Below are 20,532 nucleotides of genomic sequence, written 5' to 3' on the forward strand. Positions count from 1 at the left end.
ACCATAACTACCGCGCAAGTCGGTGAACTGTGCCCCTTCCCGAAGCGTCGCAACGCGTGCCAGCACTGGCTGGTGTAAAAGCGCTTTCAGGCATCGTGAACTGGAAACTGATAAGGTAAGTTGAGGGCGTATCGAGCCACTCGATTTCTAAGGAGTGCATCGCGAAAGATAAACGCAGAGTCCCCTCGCGCCGGTAGCACAAGGAAATTTCGAGCGCGTCGCATCATCGAGCGTTTTCCATGCGCCAATGATGCGGTGAAAAGCGAAACTTTGGAGTGTGCTGGTTCAGAAGAAAAAAATTGGCTGAAGGCTTAGGTTGGTTAAGCCTAGCTGATTGTGAAAGCAATAACACCTGGCTGCGCTTGGTTCTGCTGGTAGTTGGACATGAGGTCCGTTCGATTCACCTGCACTACGTGAACTGGTTCTCGCGGTGCTGCACTTCGCCATTCGTTTAGGCGGTGCGAATTGGCGCCGTCTGCACGACGCCATTCGTTTCAAAAAAGTGCAGACGTTGTGCAGGTCTAGTTCAGAAAAACTGCACCCCCTCAGTGGTCGGTGCCGAAACGGTGCAGCTGCAGCCGCCATGGAAGCAGACGATGGCTTGCGCTTTGCGATAAACGGCGGAGATACTCAAATTATTCCACTCATCGATGAGAACGGTGCCCCGCACGGGTCCGACTCTTATGGAACGTGACTGGCCACCCGAGAAGGCGGCGACGGAGGTGGGAACGGTGGCCCTCGCTGGCACGTACCTTGCATCTCTCGACCACCCTGCTCTTGACGGACCTGTACCGGCGTTTTTCCTTTGGACTAATAGTGTTATAACAGTATTCGAAGCCGGTTATGTTAACTAAAAGGTAAAGACGTGCACGCAGCATGATGCACGTTGTGGCAGCAATCGCTTAACATGTAAGTCGGCGCGCGCACAGCTCGGTCGATAGTGTTCAGTAAAAGAACAGACGTGCGGTTCGCTTCGCTGCCGCGAGGCTGCATCGAGGCTGATGCATGGCAATGCTTCGCTGCGATGTACTGTTTGAAGATTCTTCATGCGGCTCGGGACGTTGGCGGCCGTTGATATATGGGCGCCACGCTACTGGCTGCAATTTGGTGGCGACGCCTAGGCTAGCAGACGACCAGACCTGCACTCTACCATTCGTTTTGAAAGCAGCCAGTGCCAAGCTGCATCTGAACTGCATGAACTGGCGCTGCACGCTTGCGGCACCGCCGCGGAACTTCACAGAACTGGTGCAGGGAGTGCAGGATAATCGAACGGACCTATGGTTTCCCGTATAGTGCAACTCGGGTCACGACTTGGTTCTGCTAATATGTTACCCGTATGGATTCACTCTGGACACAACATGGGTCTACTGTAAATGTGCTTTATTTATCCGATGAACACGCTTTGGTGATCCGTAAAGAAATGGTTTGTGACTCTAAACTTGTAGATGCACCCGCAGCAAGCCGGCGTGCTCTCCATTCTGCAGCATACGCACGCTGCTTGGCCAACCGTTGTTCCCTTTCTTCGTCTGTTTCTTCGGCACTGCGCCGTCGCTTGGCCGCGGCACACCGTTCCAGCCTCGCCTTGTACGCATCCTCCGACATAGCACAGCCGCAGCCCCGCTTTATCCCAGTCTAGCGAGCGCCCTCACTCGGCAGCTGCGCCGGAGCGAAGGATGGGCCTCCATCGATGAGACGAGTTGGGCCCCCAGCTCTCCTCTTGTCGTGACGTCACGTGGTAGCGCGACGCCGGAGCGAAGGATGAGCCTCCATCGACGAGACGAGTTGGGCCCCCAGCTCTCCTTGTCGTGACGTCACGTGGTAGCGCGCCGGAGCGAAGGATGAACGTCCATCGATGGCAGAAAAGTCTTGGGTGTCATTGCTTGCGCGTTCGAGAACTCTGGCCACAATTCCGAAACAATGGAGCGATTCGCGTGGCCTCTAACTGCCACTGTGAAGGAACAAAACGAGGGGCAATCTCGTGGAGATCAGTAGGGTGCCGCCAAAGAAAATTAGATGGCTCCCAGTGGTGACGCGTGGAAGCTATCTGCTGGAGTCTCCAAATGGAAAAAACTTGCATGGCCCTTCGCCGGCCGCCAACTAGGCCGTCCATGGCCCGAGCTCGGCAGACCAGCTCGGGCCGAGGTTGGGGATTGACGTTGGCCTTAAACGAACCGATCAGCACTTGCCGACGCTGGGCCATGCTCAGCCCTACGGCGGCCTAATGACAAATTACCTTTTATACGAGCGTACACTAGAACGACAGCTGTGCACAAAGTATTCGCAAAGCCTAATTTGCATTTTCTATAATATGAAAAAGAAAGGGCTGCAGCTTATTACACTGGAGTAGTCGTTTGGTCCAATGCCGGTATATTTAATGCTCACGCTGTCACGAAGGCCAACGCTGAGCACACGTCCACAGGACGATGCGTTGTTGTGACTGAGAGAAGAATGAAAAGGAAATTGCACGGGCTTCCTATACTGGCTCCAGCCGAGCCACTACCGCTGCCACGTGCAGAACGAAGAATGTTCACGCAGTGACTTGCACGTTAAGCATTATTATTTCATTCATTTGTGATCCTGTGATGACAAAAGTGGTTGATGGCCAGCGGTGGCCCGGCGTCGGCCTGTGTTTGCATGCCTACGCGTCGGCGGCGAACTATTGCCAGGCGTTTGCCAGCGGTCGGCCTTTTGCCAATCATACGCCTGCAGAGCAGTTAGTCAGCCGTTGCCCGACGCTGGCCCGAGCTACAGTGAGCACTGTACCCGAGCGTAGGCCGAGCACATCGGCTACCAACTCGAGGCCGGCGAGTCACCAACCATCGGTCATTGGCCAATTTCATTTGGTTCTCCCTTGTGGAGCCCGGCATCCTAACCCTCGCACTTCCCCCGTAGGCCATCCTTACCAATAAAGATTCTACGAAATAGGAAAAGTTATTGCATTGACACGACACGTGCGGCGTGCGCACTCCGAATGCGGTTCCGCGAAACCCTAATTCATTATAGCGACAGCCACCCCGGCACCTGCCAAGGGGCTGAGTAAGGCGGAGGAGCGAACTCTGCGGCGCCTGCAGACAGGAACCCTTCTCTGTCCTGCCATAGCAAAACACTTCGATCCGAACACAGATGAGCGCTGCCCGCACTGTGGAGATCTGCGATATCTTTCACATGGTGTGGGCATGTACTCAGAATCCTCACCTTCCCCCCTCCCCCACCCGAGAGGCATGGGAGACTGCCCTCCTCAACTGCTCCACACTGGAGTCCCAAAGGGCTCTGGTCAAGCGGGCGCGAGACGGGGCCTCGTCGTGCGGTGTCCCGGACTAAGGATACCAACCATGCAGCAAGGTTTTTTGACCGTCAAACTCTCTGTGAATATAAAAGTTTTTCACCACCACCACCACCTCAGCATGCATCACTGCCGCTTTGTGGAAGCGGCTGTCGGGTACAAGTCTGCAGTAAAGCTCCGCCCACATTCGGGACCGCTGCACAGAATTCCTCCACAACAAAAAAGTAGTCAGTTTGTTGCAACTTGATACGTTAGCGGGCATCTCACCGCAAGTAATAGTTTATAAATCTTGATACTTGGCTAGTTTAATATAGTTGGACATTCAAATGCTGATTTCGTTTACTGTTGCGACGGGCCAGCGGATGAACACACAGGGCACCGCGGACTGTGGCCCAGTGTGTTATGTCCGTTTTGTGGTCGGATACAGTTTAAAGGGCCGCAGAAGAGGATGCTCGAGCTTGGCTTTAAAATGCTTGCACTATGTACAGTACAGTACAGTGAGCGTACATGCCGCGTACGGGACCTAAAAAAAGAGAGCGGGAAATTTAAATACGTTTCTAAAAATTCCCTCTTTCCTAGGGTGCCTCGATGCCAGCGCCGCCGCATCGAGGCACCCTACTCTTTCCCGCCTCGCGGCGACGTGCGGTGCTGGGCTTTCGCGCGAAACCTGACATACGACGTCACGCCGTGCAAAGTGACGTCAGCAGCCGGTGGTTATCATTGGTTCACCGCGCCAGATTCTTTGAGACGTCACGCAGCTACCATGGCCGCGGCAACTCCGAGCGCGTCGGCGGAGGAGCGTTTACGTTTTGGCGTGCGCATATGGACACGAGGATCGGCGCGAAGACACGGAAGTTTAAATTTTGACTGCATATAACTCATCTTTCACAGAACGCATTAAAAAAATCCTTGCTGGAGGATATTTGTGAAGCGGCGTCCTTTTACATCCCAGACATACCGCATTATTATTGAGAGCACCTTTCTGAGGCACTTTAGGCTACAACTTAAGGGTATGACATGATAGCGTTTGTTAGTTAATGCCCATATAGGCAGAATTCGCCACAATTCTTGAAGCTATGTTGTCCAGGTGTCGTTAACAGTGGCTAGAAATGACATAATTGTTACAGCAGAGTAGCTGACCGTCCGGTTCCACAAAAAGTGATGTCATCGCTTCTCCTGCTTTTTTTCTTTTCTCCATAAAACGCAGTATCACTTCTAGCGAGATTTTATTTACAGCAATTTATGTACATGCTTTCGACACTGGTGCCGAGCAAAGAAACCTTGTCTTTCATGAAAAACTTGCAATGACATTAAAGAAATGGTACACCTCATCTCTGTCATAGACTGCAACCTCTGTGCGGCAAATCTGGCACCGCACCGGATTGAAAATGTCGCGTGGATCAACCACTCCATCGGGAAGATCTCGTCGGCGCCTTGATGTCCTTGACGGCAAACACTTGAGCACCTCCTTCGTATCAACGACACAGTTCTTCACAAACATGGCACGGTACTGGGTGTTGTAGATTTCATGCCTGCATGAAGCAGAGAGAGAGAAATAAGCACATTATGACTATTTGGAATGACGCGCGACAGTTTTCTAATCTTTTTTTTTTTAGTTGAGATGCGCTAAATATATTTGAATACAGGAATGCTTTCTATGACTACATTCTTGTGCTCCATGTCTATCTGTCTTCAGCATTGTGTCCATCATTAGAGTAGTATGTGAACACTTGAGCTCGGCCACATTGTAATAGAAAGGCTACAAGGAGGAAAGGTTATTAGGACTCTAGCTTGGTTGCGGTGGGTACGTACTGCTGTCACTTCAAGCCTCAGAAGACTGAAAAATCTGGGTATTTTTCATTCAAATTCAGGGACTAAAATCAAAGGTCTGCATGCCAACACTTCAGCGAATGTTCCTCACTGTGGCAAAACCATTACGTGAAGGTACTGCTGAAATCAATTTTGTGGAGAAGCTTACCAAGTTCTTCCTCTGTCATGGGAAAAATGCCTGTACTTTGTGGGTTTTCTTAAACATTTTTCCGGTCCAAGAAGTATGCAGTATAAATTTAGTACAATATATATCAAAATGAAACTAATTACACACACTTTATAATATGATATGAACATTTTACATAGGCATTCCCACCCATCGTTAGCGGGCTAACAATGACCGATGGAAACAGTTGGGTGCAGCGCTTTAAGGTAGTTTATTGGTTGGTTTGTTTTATGTGGGTTTAACGTTCGAAAGCAACTCACGTTATGAGGGATGCCGCAGTGAAAGGCTCGGGAAATTTCGACTACCTGGGGTTCTTTAACGTGCACTAACATCACACAGTACACGGGCCTCTAGACTTTCGCCTCCATTGAAATTCGACCGCCGCGGCCAAGATCGGGTAGTTGACTGAAAATCTTTGAAACATGAGAATATATGGCGCAAAAGACAAACAACAAGATGGGGCTCTGTGTGTGCTCTTGTAATGTTGTTACGCTTTTGCACTGTCTCTTATTCCAAACAGAACTTAGTGTATGGCCCCTGATTTTGACCTCTCTCTGAATGGCTTACCGCTGACAGTCAAGGCATAGCAGTGTCATACAGCCTGGGCAGTTGAGGACAGCATCGCTCAAAGGAAGTGGCTTGACCCGGCTGCCATCTTTTCCATCCTTGGAGGCCCCAGGAAATATGCAGTCTCTCCTCTGCTCATTCACCCACTTCTCGTCTTCGTCGTCCATTTCTGGATCGTAGAAGAGGTCATCATTCGACGGACCGTCCTTGTCAGCTTTCGCATCCCCAACTTTGGTCTTTGCTGATGCACCATCTGCTCTGACCATTTGTGCTGCGTCGTCTTGTTTTTTCCTCTTAGCCTCGGAACTGTGAAGGCCACCATCTGCTCGACTGCCTTTTTCAGTGCTGGAGGATTCCTGACCTGTTGAAAGCAAGTTCAGAGTTTTTGTGATTCATGGCTGCTACAGAAGCTTCGCCGAGTGAAGATCCTAACAATAAACATTTGTAAACTTGTTCTAAGGCTTGGCTGCTTAAGTATGCTATGTGACAGTAATGCTGAACCTGAGTAAAACAGAAAAAGAAAAACAAGCTATTATGCGATTTTATACAATAATCAAAAGCATTGTGCATACAGCCACTTTATCCTTCCACACGAATGGATACACAAGTATGCTATCTTTTATGTTTCACTGTAAGTCGAGCTTTTTATTTTGCCTTTACTACAGCAAGTGCAAAGTGGGCACTTGCTGCAGCATATAGGCCACTGTACAGTCAAAACCAATACAAAGACGATGTCCTCAAGCTTAACCTAACGCAATTAAAATGTTCTCATCGTCGTCATCAGACTGACTACGCCCTTAGCAGGTCAAAGGCCTCTGCCATATCTCTTCAATTAACACTGTTCTGTGCAAGCCGTGGCCACTACTAAGCATCGAGGAAGCCCCCTAAAAGCACTGGAGGAGAGTTTTTTTTTAATCGCTACTTATAAAGAGCTAAATGAGTGAGCAAGTTCTCGACACGGATGTGTGGGCACCCTCCTTGAGGCAAGTCAGAAAATTCTTTGAAAGTTCTTTGAACATCTCTTTTGAGAGTCTGAATACTCTTCTAGTTATTTCACTGTTCTGGTACAGATCTGCGGTAACTACCTACCTTAAGTATAATTATTTCCTTACCACTTCCAGTGCCTTGCTACCAAACGTAAGCTGCTGTTCCCTACCGAGACTACTGAACATTACTTTAGTTTCCCGCATACTCATTTTTAAACCCACCGTTTCAAAGAGATTTCAAAGACATAAGGAGTAAAACATGACTGGAATGTGCACGGACAATATGGCGATGTTTCGAGCCCTAGGTTAGAGCACTCGAGACAGGAGTGTGGATGACTGTACGTCCAGGTGCAACATACAAGAGCGCGTAGACAAGACGCAGCAACTTCCAGGATGGGGGCTATGAGTGAGCTAATGTGAAGCAAATGGCCCAGCAATGTGCCTTAATAGAGTAAATGTAACAACAAAGTTAGAGTGGAGCACCAGGGAACAAATACAGTGAAAATGACAATTTTTGTTGGACTCGGGACACAGCGCATGTGATTAGGTACAGCAGCCACATAGGCATACAACGCGGGCCCCGACCATGTAACGCAGTATCTGAGGTCAGTCTCCATGTAGTACAGTACAGCATTTCCATCATGCTGTTACGGCAAATGCGCTGAGAATTGTACTGCACACTCACCTTTCATCTCAAGGCGATCGGCGGTGCTGAGGCTAGCTCCGCCACCCGAAGCGCCGGCGTCATAGAGCTGTCTCTGCTCAAAGTCTCTGACCGTGGCAGAGAGCTCGTCTTCCATTTCCTTCTCGAAGTCATCTTCGGGTTGGGCCTGGGACAAGTATGTCTTGCGCACGTAAGCCTCAAAGGCGTCTTCGGAACTGCAGCAACAAAAAGGAAGCAAGGAACCAATAATAATAATGTCATTGCGCCTGCAAGAGGTGACGCCGATGAACGACACCGAACGCAGTGTTTGAGAGCCTGTAGACGAAGCATCCAGACTGAGTGGGTTTTCATGCAAAGAAAGGGGAGGGGGGGGGGGGGGTGAAAAAACTTGCGGTCGGCAAAGAAATGGATAATTATATCCTGATGACTCTGTGCCTCGAATCACTAGCTACGACGATCGCGCTGATCCCACACCTTTCTTCAATCCCCTCAGTCTTCATCCGTTTTGCTTCATGTCTTTCCTCAAATGCTTCACAGGTGGAGTTTAACGATCAAAGGTGGAGTTTAACTCGTACTAATTCGCGCTTGTGCTGCGTCTCTTCGATCATCCTGTGTTTTACGATGCGGTTGCTTTGGACTGCGACTTCGCCAACTAGTCAGAAAACACTCGGGTTTAGGCCCATAACAGCAGCTCACCTGCTACTGTCGTAGCCTTCGCTATCCGAGTCTTCGCAGACCTGATAATCACAGTGATCCATGTTGGAAACTGCAGGAGAGCGCTCACAACAAGAAACGATTCGAGTACGCCGCAAGGAGATTGTGCACGCAAACAGTCGCCATGCTTTTTTGTTTGCATTTTGACTTGGATTGGATTGGATAGGATTGCATTCGTGACGACTTCTTAGGTTAAGCGAAGCAAAAATTGCTGTTCGCCGCCTTATTTATTTGAAGCCCGATTAATAGCATATTCGATAAACAGCACTGGTGCGCACCGGTGCGAAATTTTATGTTCGATAAATTGCACCGGTGCGCACCGGACATCTTCGATAAATGGGGCGCACCGTGTGGGGGCACTTTTTTGTTGCCCCCAAGGCGGCGTTCGGAACGGGCACCGGCGCGATGCAGTTTGTATTCGATGTTGCCCCGGCTTGGAGCTCCACTACCGCGGGTCCTTGAGCACCGCAGTGGTTTTGGGTCAATTCTGGTGCGAGTTTATCGAATATGCCATAACTTGTAATTCGACAACGTCATAACCAAGACCTACTGAACTACAGACCTGCACAGGTGGCCCTGCTCCAGCGCGCATGTTCTAGTTCATGCCTTTTGCCGCTAGGATAGAAACATTACCGGCGGCGTGGCGCTAATATACACCTGTTGAGAAAATGGCCTTCTCCATTGTTTCACTTCAAACAAGGCGGTTTTGTCGTTTGTCCACGTAATCTTATCATCCATTTTTATGCTAGGCAACGTGGTGCCGACAAAAAGAAAGCGGACAAAAAGGAAGATGTTTTTTATACTCTTCCAGGGCGAAGATAGCAGAGAAAGACAAAACAAAAGTATTAAATAACGTGCACAAAATGGCAAATGATGATGATGATGATAGCAGACGAACAGGTCAACTGAGCGCCCTCAGCGGCCAAAATACTAACGAAAGTTGGCGCACGCCGCTCCATAGGACCCTGCCAAGTGTGCAGGTCTGTAGTTCAGTCGGTCTTGGTCATAACCTACTGCAATTACTAGGGTCGTTTCTTTAACCCATAGTAAGAAACTCTATGCTTTAACCTACACCAGCTACACCAGTGTAGCAAAGCTTCATTGGAGGTATTGGACGTTTGCTACACTGGTGTAGCTGGTGTAGGTTAAAGAAATGGCCCTACTATCAGGGCCTACTGAAGTAAACGTTGACTGAAGTGCAGACCTGCAAGACGTCATTGCTCCAGCGCGTACGTCCTAGTTTATGCTTTTTGTCGCTAGGGTAGAAACGCTACTTGCGATGTGGCGCTAATATATACCTGTTGAGAAAATGGCCACTTTTATCATTTTGCTTCAAAAAAAGACTTTTATTGTTTGTCCATGTGATTACTATCATCAATTAAATGAAGGGATGCAGAAGAGAGACGCTTTTTTATTGCTGTTGAAGAGCGGGAACGATTGCATTATGGCTGGTTTCATTGCTGATAGTGAGAGAGCAGAAAAACACAAAGTGAGCGAGCTAAAAAGCATCGAGTTAATATAACCCTAAAAAGTACGCATAAAATAACAAACAATGATGATGATATTAGTAAACAGATGTATAGATAAACTGAAATTAGGAGCGTTCCCTTTGAAACGAGGGGATGGCATTTCTTTTATTTTCATTCAACTGTGATACTAAGGTTTTTCACACTTATAATCTTATGTCGCCTCTCTGCTTTTCAGCCACCGATCTTCTAATCGCTTTTTGCCAACTTAAACCGCAGATTTATTTACAGGGCAACCGAGCGCCCTCAACGGCCAAAAAGGCAACGAAAGTTTGTACACGCTGCTTCGTAGGAACCCTCCAAATATGCAGGTAATGCAACAAGGAGGAAGAAAAAACTAGGAGGGAGCATGACGTCACAATTTTGAAGCCTAGTCATAAAAATATAATGGAAAGAATCATGGGAAATAGGCCCTCACGTGACAAGGCAGTGGTAGCTCTTAGCCGGATTTCGGTTTCGGTTTCGCTCTCTCGCTGTACGAGCAACTGCGCCACCATCTGCTTGTGTTCACTGACGGCTCCGTGCTAAGCGCAAACTGCTCGCTCGCCGCAGCGGCCACCGTCCCCGAGCGACGCGTGCGCAGACTGCGGCGCAGTGGAGATATTGGAGCACATGCTCCTTCGCTGTGCCGCTTCTGCAGTGCCGCGTCGCGAGATTCTCGCGGCCTGCAGGGCGCTGGGAATCATCCCGGACAGTCTCGAAGCGCTCCTGTGGCCGCGCGGCAGTGCGCGCACCCGTGACAGAACAATGGTGAGCCTCTGTGCGTTCATCAAGCAGGCGGGCTTGACTTCCCGCTCGCTCTTCGCCAGGTAGTGCACGCGTGACACGAACGCTCCGTGGGTGCTACCTCGGACGGTATACGCGGCCGGGTGCCCTACCCCGGCCGCTAGTGCAGTGTTCCGCGCGCGCGATTAGTACGATACAGGACGCTGCGTGCGCGCGGCTACGTAGTACATACAGTTTACTTCTTTTTGTAAGTGATTGTGCGCAGTGGCCGGGAGACCCCTCGCAGGGGCAGGCGTAAAGCCGCCGGCACTCTCTCTCGACAGCGAGAGAGAGAAATACTTCACTGCTGCATTTCACGCTGGAACTGCGTATGTGCGCGAGCGTGCTCGGCGCGACTTGTGCCTCGAGAATAGCGGAGAACGGCGGGCCCATGGGCGGGCCGAAGTCCGCCTGCCCGAGAAATAGAATCTTGCGCAGCGCGCCGGAGCGCTCGTTAAACACGTCCGTGCGCCGTGAGCACCACTGCGCCCTTTTTTAGAGGCTCGTTTTCTTCGCCTACTGTCGAGTTCTCCGCTTATAGCATGTGCTGAAATAAACGCTCCATATATGTGTTTATAACGACGAAAGGAATTCCTCTCTATTCTCTTTATGAACCACAGCTGAACAGTGACGAGGTCGCGGCCGCACCCTTTGATGAGAAGTTTACGTGCAGTTTTCTACAGTGCACCCAAAAACTCGAGAGTGTAATCAACAGAAGAGTTGAGACGCGGAGCCTTCAGACAACTTCGAGCTCGGTACGCATTCCGCCAAATCTGCAACACAGGCGCTGCGCTTCTGCGCTACATCGGAGCACGGACGTTCACTAAAAAGCACCGCTGGTTGGCAGTCTGGTAACTGTGGAGGAGGGCCTATTTCCCAAGAGTCATTGCGCAAAAGGGCCCTCGGCAGCGGCGTCAGAGGAGGATGGCTTGCAGAGGCTGAGCGCACTCTCTCCTAGTTTTTTTTCCTCCATGTAATGCAAGCAGAATGCAAGTAATGCAGGTGTGCAGTTCATGATCAACAATTCTCGCTCACAGCGACGGCTTGGTGGTGGCGCTGCATTAACAGGGTTACTCGCGTCGTCTGCTGCCTTTTGGCCACGCGCTGGCGTCCGTCGGAGTTTCGCATTCCGTGCGTTTCGATTGTAGCGAGTCCGTGCTCAAAATTATTTTAGATGTCCTACTGTTGTATGCCGCGCTGCAAATCAGATTAAAAGAAAAAGGCACCAGGGCTGTCGTTTCACGAAATCCCCGCTGACACCGTTCTGAGCAAAAAGTGGCTCGCGGTGATTGATTCAGCAGTACGGCTGGACGCCAGCTTCACTCGCTGTTTGGATCAAGAATGAGTCAAACGATGTATTGAATGTCCGTGATGCCGTCACGGGTATTTAAAAAATCCTCAAGATTGGAATTGTTGCGCCAAGTGAACACTCGGACGTTGCTCACAGTGAGCCAACGGCCATATCAAGGTGCACTGCATGTCTGCTGACTCTGCCATATCATATAGTTTAGGCCTTCACTGCAGATTTCAGCAACCGTTTATGTTGCTGGCTGTGTTGCCCGAGTGATAATTGAGCAGATGAACCGTGAAAGCTGCGTGGCCATATCCACAATTTTAAATTCACCATGAACCAGTATCGAGGAGGCCTACTACATATGCTTCTACATCTCCACAATTCTGATCAACATATCTCTACGGTTTGGACACACTAAGTATACGTTTGCTGAGGGTGCTTCGAAGGAGAATCAGACCCTGCAGAAGCCATTGGCTACTTTGGTCAGTCATGCTGCCCCAGCCTCTGTGCTCTTCGAGCCTCTTGAAGTGCAAGGACAACGTTTACTATGCGCACAGAGAATTGATTGCACTCATGCAATAATGAAATTAATTTAACTCCGTTTTCTCTCATTCTGTGACGGACAAAAACAATGTTCGGTTGTACTTTGCTAGAAAACCTCTTAGGAACCTCAGGAATCACCTGAGGCTATCATACTTCGAACTTTGCATAATTTCACCGCACCAAGTGTAAAACAAAACCTGCAAATAAATTTTTTTGCACTTGTTGAATGCGGCTCTTGCAATATGAATTGCAGACATTTGTGAAAATAGTAACAGAACACAGCCTTAACATTATTATTTGCTGAAACAGGGGCGCACCATATAAGAGCGCTGTGTGAGAATCGTTTGTTTTGTCTTTTTTTCTGTATAAACTACCCATTTAAAAACGCCCTCGATTATGTAAGTTATCGTGAGTAGGTGGGTCTATACAACTACGACGGCCCCCAAAACTCCCTCCTTCTAGGCAAGCTGATGACAGTCATATCAATCTTGCGATGTCAGTGCACGTTAAAGAACCCCAGGTGCTCCAAATTTCCGGAGCCCTTCACTACGGCGTCCCTCATAGCCTGACAAACTTTTTGCATGTAAGGAATCGTTTAAAAACTTCTGCGCAATGAGAACATGACGAACGAGCTCGTATCTAGCTATTTTTCCTTTCATGGCCGAACCGGAATTCGGAACAATTCCGCCGTACAAACGCGCAGTGCTGCGGTAAACGGCGATAGCAGACGACGCGGCCTCCGACCCTGCTAAAGTGGCGGTGCCTGGCGGTCAATCAGTGTACTGACCGCCACCCTCCATTGTTTTCGTTTTTCTCTGTCGGGAGCGGGAGGAGCAAACGTTGCGTAATGCGCATGCGCTGTTCGAGACTCTGGGGTGGAAAGGGTGAATGGAGAGAGAGAGCGAACAAAACCGAACGGAGGAGCAAGCAGCCAGCGGAATGGGGGTTACGGTTCTGGATGCGGTGTGGGCGGTGTGCGCCTGCTTGAATTTCGCTGTGTGATTGAGAGACGGGCTCGTCGGCGCCTGTGCTCGCCATCACCAGGCTGGACCCTCATTGCCGACGTGGTGCCGAGCTCGGCCGAAGACACAGCATGGATCCGGCGCCCAAGCAACGCTTCTGGGGCGAGCTCTTCCCGACGCGCCTGAGCGCCGTCGTGTTCGTGGCTTACATCGGCTTCTTCGTTAACCAAGGCGAGCGGCAGTTTCGTTTCTGATACGGCCGAGTTGCTCGTTCGTGCGGTTTGCGCGCGATTGTTTGGTGTTCCTGTGCGCTGCTTCGCGGCGCGTCCGTGATTTTCGAAGCATCGTGTGCATGCCTGCACCGTTCGTTGTCAGCTGGCGTTTCTCCACTGCTCGTCTCCGGTGTTGTGTGTTGCTATGGGATGCTGTTTGTCTAGTTCGCTCGAACTCGGTAGTTTAGGATCCCGCTACCGCGATGTAGCAGCTACCCTGTACGCTTGACCCTGTAATGTGTTCGTTTGCTTTCAATTCATGGATATCGTTGCAAAATTTGCTGATGTCGCACTTTCGGTTGTCGCTACGGGTCCGCCTATTTCACTGAGAGCTCTCCGTGCTTAATAACTTCATCTCAGAGAAGCCTGGAAATTGGCGAATGACTAATGGCAGACTGATGACAAGTGAGCGGTGTGCATGAATTACCGCCCTTTGACTCGTATGCACATGACTGTCATAGCGGGTCTTCGACTTTACGTTAGATATGTGTCCTGCCCCTAAAGAGAAAGCGTAGCAAGTGCACGTGAGGTTTCTCGGCGCATTCAAGGAAATCCGGCACAGGCTACGCTGATAGCATGTGTCTGAGCAACAAGCACGATTCTAGACGTATTATTGGCATATTGCCTTCGTGCAAGCCATTGTAGTGGGCACTTATCGACCAGATGGACAGGCTATTGCCGGGCCCCTCGAGAAATACGAACAAAGATAAGTATGCGTGCCTTACGCTTGATTTGAGTGTTCGGCCATTGAAAACGTAACAGCTGGTGTCCAAGCTCTTTCTTTTGCGCCTTTATCTCGGGTGCTTCTCTCTATGCCTACTGTGATCAACGACCCATCACTGTACGCTCTCGAGTATGATAAAATACGTGGGCTGTAGCATATCAGAGGTAAATTTTAAACATTATATAACATTACTGGAGGGCAAGAAAAGAAAAAAAAAAGATATCAATGCCTGAATTATAGGTTTCCACGAATCAGTATATGGGGCAAGAAGCAGAGGGAAATAAAAAAATTACCGACGATTACGTTACTTCCTAATGCGAAATTTGAGCGCAGCAAATAAGCTGTTTCACCTTTTCGATAGATTGAGGCAATTTCACACGTATTCCTTTAACAAAGACTCCACTAACAGTTCTTGACAGTCATGAAGGAAGCTTTGTGGTCGGAGAAATAGAGTGATATATGTTCGAATTGGTACAGCAATGCTTGATTCTCAAAGACGAGATCTATACAAGTGCCTCGCGAGGTTGTCACAGCCGTGGGACGCGTTACGAGCGAGAGGAACGGGATGTTCTCCCGCTTAAGTGTTAGGAAATTGCTGTTTGTCTTTATGTCAACATTAAAGTCCCCCACTACTAACATCGGTGTGGATCGATGGACGGTTAATGCGAGTTGCAGGAAGTGCACGACGTCTTTCGTGAGTGCGGTAGGGGCGAAGTAGGCAGCTACTACCAGCAAGCCGTTGGGCAACTTTGCGGCGCACAGTTCGCCAACTTCATGTGACGTGCCAAACATTTCGACTGGTATTGCAGAGAGACCTGTGCGCAAGTAGATAGCGACTCCCGCCGCTCTGTTGTGGTCTCTGCGAGCACCACAGCAGTATAGGAAATCTATGATTTCGAGAGGCTCTTCGGGATCCATCCAGGTTTCAGCAAAGCAAAGTACAGAGGAATGGCGCAGAATGTGATCGTGGTGTACGTCCTTGGCATATGCGGCAAGGGAGCGTACGTTAAGAATGTGGTTGTGAATGATGAATCAAGTGCTGCCAGCGAATGACGCGTCCATTGGCTGTCTGCGTGTGTTACTGATGTGTGGTTAACATGTTAAGCTTCGCCTGTAAGAGTGGAACGCGACAGCGTCTTGCAACGCTGCCAGGGAGTCCACAGAACGCCATCGCCAATTCGGCTGTACGCCTTGCTGGACGGTAAATTTATTTTTTGAGGAAAGGAAATGTATCTCTCTCGCATATCTGGGTGGACACCTGCACCTCGCCGTAAGGGAAAGGGGGAAGATGGGAGTGAACGAAGACGCCGTATTAGCTAGACGCGCCTTTGTTCATTCCAAACCATTCAGCTGGCATTACGGAGTGGCTAGCGTGCTCGTATCGCACTCCGGAGACCCTGGTTCGATTCCCCAACTCGACCAATTTCGTTCTCGGTTTTATTGATTTATGCGGTCTAACTAGAAAGGTTAATTAGGCTATTTCATATTTATATTATTGTATTTCTATCCATCGTGTTCTGTCATTAACCTGTCAATTGTTGGAACTGTCTAGGATGTTCGACACAACGTATATGAAACGAGCAACGTCTTACTGAGTGGGGAAGTGCGTGGTGGTGGTGGAGGGAACGCGGCTTCGTACTTATCTGTTTTTTTTCAGCAGCGTCTCCTTCCGCGGACGCTGTTGTCGCTGCGGCGCGCGTCTTTCTTTTCTTTTCTTCTGACCTCTTCATTCTCCTCTATATTAGGATAATTGATTAATTAAGCAATTAACTAAACTCAGTCCAACTTAGTTGCAGCATCACTATACGATCCCTTTGATTGGTTGCATGGTTACTAGCCAAAGTACAATTGGCCCCATTTGAAATTCGCGCACTGTGACGTCACGAGCATTTCGACCAATTGAAAAGCGTGACATTGGGGGCGGAGCTGGTTACGAGGCCGACGCCGACGACGACGCGAAACCCAGGAACGGACGCCAAAGAGCTGCGCTCTAAAAGGGAGATAGGGAAAGCGGCTGGCGGCCTGTTTTACACATCGTTTCATACAAAGGGGAGACATAATTTTTAAAGGTGATTATTTGCTCAATTTATGACACAGACCTGAAACAAACGCTCCCCACGCTGTGTCAGTGTGCTCGTTGTTGTATATCCTTGGAGCTGAAAAGTCAGCTATGGACCGACTCGTGGTGTTAAGGCACGGGTTTCTCTTTCTCTTCCAGCCTTTGTTTAGTGCTGCCGTTTTTTTTTCTTTTTCTCCGTCTCGGGTTTCACCGAACACGTTAATGTTTCTCACTAAAAAATTGCGGTGAAATTTTCGATAGAGAAGAAATGTTCCGACCTCCACCGACAATTAAGAAGAATGAAAAATGGTTGCCTACTTCGGTTTCATGAAAACCCTACATTCTAGAGCGGAAGGGTCTCAGATCTTTTGTCAGTACTGGTGGGGGGTCTGATACCCCCCCCCCCCCCCCCCCTTACTTTCAGCACTGCTGAAGGACAAAGGTCTCATCCAACTGGACGGGTTTCTGCTTTCGCGAGCGTATAGCAACGAAGCCTTATTGCCTTGCGGGCAGGAAGTCGCGACCACTTCAGTAGAGAGAACAAAGGCGGAAGTCTTACTTCTTAGGCGCGCCTCGTCGACAGGATAAGATATACTACGGAGTCGCGGAGCACATGAATACCAAGTCGGAGCTGAGAGCGCAGACAATAGAAAAATAAGGCGGGTTGCCTGAAGTATCCCTACATTGTTTCAGTCGAGGTTTGTGCAGTCCTCAGTAAGTCTGTCACGGGTGTCGTTTCACGTGGCAATTAACGAAACGCAATGTATACGCGCCTGCATGAAAGCAGGTTGGACAGAGCTTGTATGGGAGTTTGGAATGCTTGCTTGAAGGTACAATTACTGTGGCTGTACTACATGTATGCAGTCTCAGAAGATGGATCACAGTTAGAGACAGAATTAATCACTTTCGTAAGTGCAGTGATATAAGCAGATCTCATGTGGTCGAGTGAGTGAATGCTCACACGAAGACAGACACTGTCTGCCATGTACCTGGATATACTGTAGGGCATTGTTCTCCAAGAGCAAAATGACCAACCACTTAGCTGAAATTCAATAACTATACTTTGCATTTGAACCTGGTTATAACGAAGTTGAAAGGTCCGGTGATTACTTCGTCGTAGCCGTAGTTTCGTTGTAGCCCGTGTCGACCTAGCTTCCAAGGGGAATCGTAATTTCTTCGTTATATCCGTTTTTTCGTTATAACGAGGTTTGACTGCATATACTTTTTGACTGCTTCCAGTACTATGCTAGCTACTCGTCGTCGCCATCCTATTTGAGTCCGCCAGAGAACAAATGTATCTCCTAACCACTCTTGGCTTGTGCCAGCCGATGCCACGTTATTGCGGAAAATTTATTCAGCTCTTTACAGCATGTGGCTATAAACCTCCCGCCCTTCTCGTGGCACCCACACCGACTACTGCACTTTTGCCAGTTGTGAACTTTTGCTCGTTTTCCTGACTGTTAACTGACTTCGCCTGTCGTCGCATTCCCGAACTACACTGCATGGTGAATGAGGTACAATGGAATAGAAAGCACCTTTGCGAAATAGCAAAACCTTTGTTGCCACTCTACGAGACGTACAAGGCGGCTGGCTGCGCGAATGGGTACATGCGTCGAACAAAATCGAGGGAAGCCTTTGTTCTGTCACGCTGCATATACATATTCGACCATATCCGATGCGATCGCGACTCGCTGGCGTCACTTTCCATTGTTTTAATGAACCGCGCTTGTAGGACGTGCGCAGGCATCTGCAAAAGGCACCCGTGTGCTGTGCGATGTCGGTGCACGTGAAAGGTACCCAGGTGGTTGAAATCATTCCGGAGCCCTCCACTACGGCACTTCTTTCTTTACGGCACTTCTATCTTCCTTTCTACTCTCACTCCCTCCTGTATCTCTTCCCTTACGGCGCGGTTCGGGTGTCCGCCGAGATATGTGAGACAGATGCTTTACCATTTCCTTTCCTCAAAACCCAATTTTCATTTAATTTTCGTAAACTGCAACCGAACGCGCGTTCAGTACCGGGATACCAGCAACTGGCAGTTTTTTGCTTTGAATTCTCTGCACTGGCGAACCCAGCGGTGCTTGTAATGACACATGATGTCATTTCTGATGAGAGTAAGTGACGCGGTGTCATTGATGTCATGATTCATGATGCGTGGCTGCGTAAACAGTCACTCATCGTCGACCAATTCAGCACCACAACGCAGTGCTTTTTTAAGTCATGGTTTCGGTTTCTCAAACCGTCGAGCCCAGCGCGATCTACAGCAAGGTGACGTCACAAGTGGGGGTGCGGAAGTCACTGTGATCGAGACACGCGGAATAAGCCACCTTCATTGAGCATTGAGCAGCGAGAAGGGACCGCTGGACGCTCGCGCTATCTTACTCGAGGAAAGTTGTGAAATGATGGTGCCTTTAACGTGTTCTCGAGTTGTGCGTCGTGTTTAGATGTTAGCAGTGATATTTACGTCGTTCCAAGTAGGACAAAAAAATTGCGAGGACACTTTGGCAACTAAAGTGTTGAGAGGCGGAAGCCGAGGACACTATGCCGTGACGACTTCCGGTGGATGTGATGTCTCACCGTTCCCGTGGTTATATCGACGTCCGCGCTATTTCGACGCAATTTTGACATTTTTACCTATAATTAACTAACTAATTAATCTACAGTCATTCAACTGGCTTACAGGATCATATTTTCCTCCTCTATCTGAAGCAGCCATTGGTTTTCTTCTATCTTTCTTAGTTCCCGAGTTAAACGCGTGTGACACGCTTTGTTAACGGACGAGCCATTGGCTTTCGCCTTAAAGGTGCACCACAATCGTAACTTTAAAATTCGCTTATCCAGGAACACTACGGTATGCAAGAAGGCGTATTGTACGTCGATGCCGCGGGTCCCGAAGATGTGCTAGCCACAGTGGTGGCTGTCCAGAAAGCGCAGACGGTTGATGGACTTGCAGCAGTCAACCACGACACAACAACAGCAGATGAGGTGGTAATAGCTCTCGCGGCCACACATCCTGCTTCGAAATGTATGCTCACAGACTCAAAAATAGCATACCGAAACTTCATTAAGGACATGATTGCCCCGATTGCGTCCTTGGTCCTCCAAACCAGACAAGCCTACCCTGACGTCAAAGAGTTGACGTAGATACCTGGCCACTAGGGTATAAACTTTTGCATCGGGTGAGGGAGTTGTCGAAACGCCTCCTCTCAGGACTGTCGAAAACTGGTCCCACCGCCGCTTCCACAGTGCTATAGCGCGAGGGGCTCAGGACAGTCCGGTGAACAATATCCCAGGGAGCCATTATTGCAAAGGTCTATAGAGGGGAACGAGTTAATTGGCACGCAACTCAGCCTTAGCTTTTCTCCCCCGGGAGAGCTTATACTACCTTCTGTTTAGAGTATGGAAGGCTCCGATTTAACATGGTGTTCATTAATCTGCACTTACTACATGCATGTCTTGTCCCATCGAAACGCGCCTGCTGCGACCAGGGTTCTGTCTCGCGCCATTGGGCTACTGAGCCAACGCTGCAAAAAAGTACCAAACACCGGGAAAAAAAGAGCGACACGTCGCCCATATACGCATTCTTTTTCGCTTCCCGGTGCGAGAGGACTAAGTGGTTTTCTGCCTCGGCTTCTTGTCGCCTATTTTTTCGCGAATAATTTTTCTCGCCGACGTTAGATTTGCCTCCCCGCCTCTCGTCAACTGCCATCAAAACTACGGCCTCTGTCCGTATTCGTCGCAATCGGTGTCGCGCATTGTACAACACCTGGCGAGGATCGTGAAACTCCGCGTATACCATGCACGCAAGTGCGTGCGTGAGATCTGTATAGGCCTCGAGTATTCGAGCAGCTGCAGTACCGCCTCCTTTTGACGCGCGAAAGTCGGCAGGCAGCCGGGTCGTTCACCGGAACACCACGGCAAGGGTTGGGAGAAGTGGTTCGCGTGACGGATGGGGTGGGGAAGAGGGGCAACGTCGGAGGAAACCCTAGTATATAGAGCCGTTGCAGTTAGCGCTCGCGCAAAAAAAAAAAAAAAAAGTAGAGACAAACAAAACAACGTAACGAAGCTAGAGAGCATGGATGTTCCGTTTCCCCGCATGGGGGCGCTGAAAACTATGCGCCATTTTGTTTCACAGGCTAAACTTTTTGCGGCGACGCAGCTTTATTCGGAAATGGCT

At 49.3% G+C, this 20,532-nt stretch overlaps 2 protein-coding genes across 2 annotated transcripts in view; one reads left to right on the top strand and one right to left on the bottom strand.

Annotated features, from left to right (window-relative positions):
* Positions 1 to 4,490: 4,490 nt before the first annotated feature.
* On the bottom strand, positions 4,491 to 8,417 carry LOC149330646 (E2F-associated phosphoprotein-like). The gene is made up of 4 exons (XM_089561276.1): positions 8,193 to 8,417; positions 7,518 to 7,711; positions 5,847 to 6,207; positions 4,491 to 4,815 (listed from the first exon to the last, which is right to left on the bottom strand). Exons 1-4 carry the CDS (start codon positions 8,252 to 8,254, stop codon positions 4,572 to 4,574), a joined length of 861 nt encoding a protein of 286 aa, XP_089417402.1. The 5' UTR covers positions 8,255 to 8,417; the 3' UTR covers positions 4,491 to 4,571.
* A 4,840-nt stretch (positions 8,418 to 13,257) lies between these two features.
* The window catches only part of LOC149330647 (UDP-galactose transporter senju-like), a 42,427-nt gene continuing 35,152 nt past the window's right edge, over positions 13,258 to 20,532 (top strand). Inside the window, exon 1 of the mRNA XM_089561282.1 lies at positions 13,258 to 13,531. Within this exon, the coding sequence (XP_089417408.1) occupies positions 13,432 to 13,531 (100 nt within the window). The 5' untranslated portion in view covers positions 13,258 to 13,431. The remainder of the gene's footprint in view (positions 13,532 to 20,532) is intronic.

This window comes from Amblyomma mixtum, chromosome 9 (genome assembly GCF_055824585.1).
Source record: "Amblyomma mixtum isolate Tamu chromosome 9, ASM5582458v1, whole genome shotgun sequence".
Classification (NCBI taxonomy): Eukaryota; Metazoa; Arthropoda; class Arachnida; order Ixodida; family Ixodidae; genus Amblyomma; species Amblyomma mixtum.

Excerpts from the sequence above, each read along its gene's own strand:
- LOC149330646 (XM_089561276.1), bottom strand. The coding sequence starts at position 8,254 with ATGGATCACTGTGATTATCAGGTCTGCGAAGACTCGGATAGCGAAGGC. Across the intron at positions 7,712-8,192 it reads GAAGGCTACGACAGTAGCAG|TTCCGAAGACGCCTTTGAGG; the intron begins GTGAGCTGCTGT and ends TTGTTGCTGCAG. Across the intron at positions 6,208-7,517 it reads CGATCGCCTTGAGATGAAAG|GTCAGGAATCCTCCAGCACT; the intron begins GTGAGTGTGCAG and ends TGCTTTCAACAG.